The 4,815-nt window shown below is 57.3% G+C and overlaps 1 protein-coding gene across 1 annotated transcript; it reads right to left on the bottom strand.

Moving 5' to 3' along the window:
• Nucleotides 1-363: 363 nt before the first annotated feature.
• On the bottom strand, nt 364-4,516 carry BHLHE41 (basic helix-loop-helix family member e41). Its single transcript, XM_064701146.1, has 5 exons — nt 4,210-4,516; nt 3,889-3,952; nt 3,499-3,606; nt 3,167-3,278; nt 364-3,042 (listed from the first exon to the last, which is right to left on the bottom strand). The coding sequence occupies exons 1-5, from the start codon at nt 4,269-4,271 to the stop codon at nt 2,039-2,041; spliced, it is 1,350 nt and encodes a 449-aa protein (XP_064557216.1). The 5' UTR covers nt 4,272-4,516; the 3' UTR covers nt 364-2,038.
• Nucleotides 4,517-4,815: the final 299 nt, after the last annotated feature.

Consider the following 4,815-nt stretch of genomic DNA (forward strand, 5'->3'; position numbering starts at 1 on the left):
AGAGATTGGGATACGTCATTAGATTGTCAGGCAAATCATAAAGTTTGTTCCTTGTGAGCAAAGGGGGCTCCCATGGAGCACCAGGACTGACAAGTGTTAATTTTAAAGATTAGTATTTTGCAAAAAGAAGAGGGAAAAAAGTAGATGTCAGGAAGAAACCTGTGTGTTCCACGGGTTTGCTTTGTGAAATGTGCACATATTAAACCAGAGTTTGCCAGAGAGAGTTAAAGGAAACCCAGCAAATTCAAACCCAGATTAAAAATGTGAATTAAATCATCATCAACCACACAATCATACAGTTTGAAGCTCGATGCACCAATTATTATGTATTATCATTGCATTTTTAATTAGTAGACAGCCCCATTTTGTGTATTAAAGTTTTTATTCCTTATTAAGAATTTTTTAAATCACAAAATAGTGTGGAAATATTTAGATAATAGAATTCATGGAGTGCTGGAAAATACTGAATATAAAGATTGATTTCTAATATATCACATACTAAACTGTTCTAAAACAGCTGGTTTCTTGCAGACAGGATTTATTTTTTTTTAATAATTTAAGACAGCATAAGCTTGTATCAAGCATAAGCATTGTAACAAAAGTGCAACTTTTTCAGCAAATCCTCCCAAAAGATATTTAACTCAAAATATCATTAACACATATTTTTCTCCCTACAAAAATAGCATGTCAGACGTCATTAATTGGATGTATTAACAACTATTTACATACAGCCACTCTGTAGGCTAGTAAGATTTTTTTTTTTTTGTAACGTTGTTTAAACACAGCGTTTGAGGCAAACAGTAGCAACAGCAGCAGCAGATGCACCAAACGGACTGACGGACCCCGGACACGCACACACTCCTCGCCAGGCTGTGGTGTCTCACCTCTTACATAACATTCAAGTGAGATTTCTCACAGTGCTACCTTGGCAACAAACTAAAAATATCTAGGCAAGGTCTTGGTTTAAGCCTTATTATAAAAGCTTTATCTGTGTGATTATCTGGCGTCTGGTTTGTCTCCAGAAAGGGAAAACGCAGTATTTGAGCATGGGATGAGGGGAAAACCCATATGGGAAACTTACCCCAAGTGGGTTAATCAGTTCTGGTTGCACAGCGAGGTGTTTACCTACGGCCTCCAGTTTGTGTCACTCGGAATTTAGGATAAAATGAGCTCAGGCTGACAAGCTGCTCTGTGTTTTCTTAGGGGAAGAGAAGGGGGTTTCTTTTTGTAGTTCAGTGCAGTAACATTCATTTTATACAGCAAAGTTTGGGGGGAAAAAAATCTCTCGGGAACATTCTGAATTAAATAAAGATGGGGTGAGAACAAATGCACTTGCCACACCTGTATACCTTAGCCAAAAAAAAAAAAAAAGAAATAAACACAAGGTTATGTAATGGGTCTGACCCTCCTTTCCTTGCACACCCAAAACTTGCTGGAGCCAGCGGCATCCCCGGGTGCTCAAGGCACTGCAGGTTTGGGCTCAGGGCATCCTCCACACTCCGGTTCTCCATAAAGTGCTAGCACAGGTGCTGGGCTCTGCCCTTCCTCCCTCGCCTCCTTCCCGCCCTCACCCTGAACCCATCCAGGTCTCCCGGACAACAAGTGCAAGTTCCCATGTGGGACTTAGGGACACAATGTATAAACCCATTCCAAATAAGGTGCCACATTTAATTACTCTATATAGAGAGAAAAAAAAAGTATCCTTACTATGTTTTCTTCCTTCTTCTTCTTTTTTTTTTTTTTTTTTTTTTTGTTTTGTTTTGTTTTCCTTATTTACGCATTTATAAAGCCAAACATTAAAAAAATACTGAGTAGCAAATTTTATCCTCGACGGTCCTCTGCGGGGGCCGCTCCGGGACCTGCCGCCCCGGCAGCGGGACTCCCCCGGGCCGGGCCGGGCACTCCGCGGCCGCCAGCTCCCGGCGATCACGGGCCCCAGCGACCCCTGCCCTCCGTAGGAACCCGGGGGCGCAAGTGCAGGCCCGACGGCCCCTCAGTCCGAGGGGAGGGCAGCGGCGGCGGGAGCCCCCGGGCCGTCTCACGGGCCCTCGGCGCCGGGCTCCTCGGCGGCTGCGGGCTCGGGCTCCTCGGCGTGCTCGGCGGCGGCAGCGAAGGGGTGCGGGAGGTGGGGCGTCGGGGGCAGCCCGGTGGCGGCCGCCGCCGCCTTCTCGGGGCCGAGCACGGAGGAGAGGCAGGGAAAGGAGGCGGCGGCGGCTGCCGCGGCGGCGGCCGCCTGGGCCGGGATGCCCGGGTAGAGGAGCGGGATGGGGGCGGCGGGGTACAGATACTTCTCCAGGCTGCTTTTATCCAGGAAGGGCTGCATGTAGGCGGCGGCGGCCGAGGGGGAGATGAAGTAGAAGGGCAGGCAGAAAGGGGCCGCCGCCGGCTGTCCGAAGGGGGCCCCGCCGCCGCCCGCCCCCAGGGCCATCAGCGAGCCCAGCAGGGCGGCGTCGGGTCTGACCAGCGCGGCCGCCGCCGCCGCCGCCGCCTCGGCTCCCCGCGCCGCCAGCCCCGGCGGGCCGGGCATGGGGCTCCCGCCGCGGTCCAGCTTCAGCCGCTTGGGCGCGGGGGGCACCTCGTCCCCCGACGGCTCCTGCTTGATGGCCAGGGCGGGCAGCGCTCCGCCGGCCGCCGCCGCGGGGCCGCGCTCGGGGCGCGCCTCGCCCTCGCCGCCGTAGCCGCTGTCCGTGTCCGTGTCGGTCTCGGCGCTGAGCTCGGCGGCGTGAGTCCGCTGGATGACGGGCACGCAGTTAGCCTGGCCCTCCGGCTTGTGGCCCGGCGCGCAGGGGGGGGCGGGCGGGGAGGAAGAGGAGGAGGATCCCTTGCTGAGGGGGCCCGGCGGCGGGGACAGGAGCTGAGGGCCGGGGAGGAACTGCGACGAGATGGAGTGCAGGTGGCCGAGGAGCTGCGCGCATCGCTGCTCGCGGGGGGTCCAGCTCTCGAAGCGGGAGAGGTACTGCAGCACTTCCTTCGCGCACGTCTGAAAGCCCGAGTGGAAGGCGTCCAGGTCGGCCTGCACCGGAGACTTCATGGACCGCTCCCCTGCGGGGGAGACCGAGCGGGGACAGCGTTTAGCCGCGGCTCCGGCATGGAGCGCCCCGCTCCGCGCCTCCCCCTGCCCGCCCCCGGTGCGCCCCGGCGGCGCTGCCCCCCGGACCCCGCTTACCATTCTGCAAAGCGATTATCTTCTGGTGCTGCTGCTCTGTTAAGGCTGTCAGTGCTTTCAAGTGCTTCAAAGTCAGTTCCAGCACCACCGCTTTCTCCAGGTGTCCCAGCGTCTGCAAAGGCAAGGGTAGGGGGCGGCTTGGCTACCTCCCGGCACGTTTTGGCTACCGCCAAATGCGGCCTCCGTTAACTTGGGTGAGACCGGCCCCCGAGGCATTAGGGCCAGGACGACTGGCGGGCAGCAGTCGGGCAGCCCGGCGTGCCGGGGATGCGCAGCGGGCAGGCTGGCGGCGCCTGCATCCGCACGGGCACACACGCTCCTGGGCACCTTACCGTTAGTTTCAGATGCTCGGGCAATAAATCCTTCAGCTGGGCAATGCATTCGTTAATCCTGTCTCGCCTCTTCTTTTCTATCAGTCTATGTGGCAGTTTGTACGTTTCCTAATTAGCAAAACCCGGAAAAGCCAAGTGTTAGGCAGAGTCCCTCGGAACGCCGATCAAAACCAAAACAAATGTCATGCGGACCACATGCCGCGCAAATTATCGTCAAGGCACCGCTCTCCCCGCCGTGCCAGCTCGCTCGTAAACCCACTTGTGATTCGGGGGGCAAGTTGTATGCGCAGCCCCCCGGGGATGCTCTTGAGAGCGAAGCTACTCTGCAAAATTCAGCGAGCCCAAATTAAGCGGTTAAGCGAGAAGAGAGCCCCAGAAACTTATCCTTACCTTGCTCTCGTCCCTCTTCACTCCTCTTTTGGGTTTGCACATATACAGGGCAGGGTAGTCCAGCCTGGAGAAAAACACAAATATCCAGCATGGGCAAGTGCAGCGATAGCTTGCCTAGCACCTCCTCGAGTGGGCACACGGGCGCCCAGCGCTCTGCCCGAAGGGCCGGGCAAGGGCTCGCCCGGCTCCGCCAGCGGAGGGAGGCGGCGAGCCCCGCGCCCCGCCGGGGAGCCGGCGCCGCTCCCAGCGCTTCGCAGCACTTTCTCAAGAAGACGAAACGCCGTAGAGATACGAGACGGAGATAGTGCCCCGGCGCCTTACCCTATAAAATCCCTATGCTCCAGTAGCTGCCTCTCCGGCAAGCGGGAGATTCCTTCATCCATGTCTGGCAGCGGCTGATGTTTCGTCGCTGCTTTTGACTGAGCCTGCGGGATGCTGAGATCAGTCTCGGGAGATCCGCGAGCGACGCTGCGCACATGCAGCCTCCGTCCCCCCTCTCCCGTGCAGTGGCCAAAAGTGTGCGGCGGTTCGTCCCCCCCCTCCAAGTGCCTCCGCCGCCGCTGCCGCTCCCCCCCGCCCGCCTTCGCTGCGCTCCCCGCGCACACGCCCGCAGCTCCCGCCGCCGCCGCCGCCGCCGCCGCGCCTGCCCGCGGGGCACGCGCGCCGCCAGCCAGCCCCGCACCCGGCTCACGTGCGGCGCGGGCGGGGGCGGGACCGGGGAGGGGACGGGGGGGGGTCCCGCCGCCCGCCCGGGGCCGCCCTGCGAGACAGCGGCTTCCCCCCGTGTTACTGCTGCCGCCGCTGTCATCGTCAGCCTTACCGCCGCGATGATTGCCGCTCTTGCTGTGGTTTTATTATTTTTATGATTTTTATAATTTGAATACTTATGAAATTATTTTACTTTTATATTCTATTCTTATTTTTTTT

The sequence above is a fragment of the Zonotrichia leucophrys genome, chromosome 1A (assembly GCF_028769735.1).
Source record: "Zonotrichia leucophrys gambelii isolate GWCS_2022_RI chromosome 1A, RI_Zleu_2.0, whole genome shotgun sequence".
In the NCBI taxonomy this organism is placed as follows: domain Eukaryota; kingdom Metazoa; phylum Chordata; class Aves; order Passeriformes; family Passerellidae; genus Zonotrichia; species Zonotrichia leucophrys.

Excerpts from the sequence above, each read along its gene's own strand:
- BHLHE41 (XM_064701146.1), bottom strand. The coding sequence starts at position 4,271 with ATGGATGAAGGAATCTCCCGCTTGCCGGAGAGGCAGCTACTGGAGCAT. Across the intron at positions 3,953-4,209 it reads GAGCATAGGGATTTTATAGG|GCTGGACTACCCTGCCCTGT; the intron begins GTAAGGCGCCGG and ends GTTTTTCTCCAG. Across the intron at positions 3,607-3,888 it reads TGAAGAGGGACGAGAGCAAG|GAAACGTACAAACTGCCACA; the intron begins GTAAGGATAAGT and ends TTTGCTAATTAG.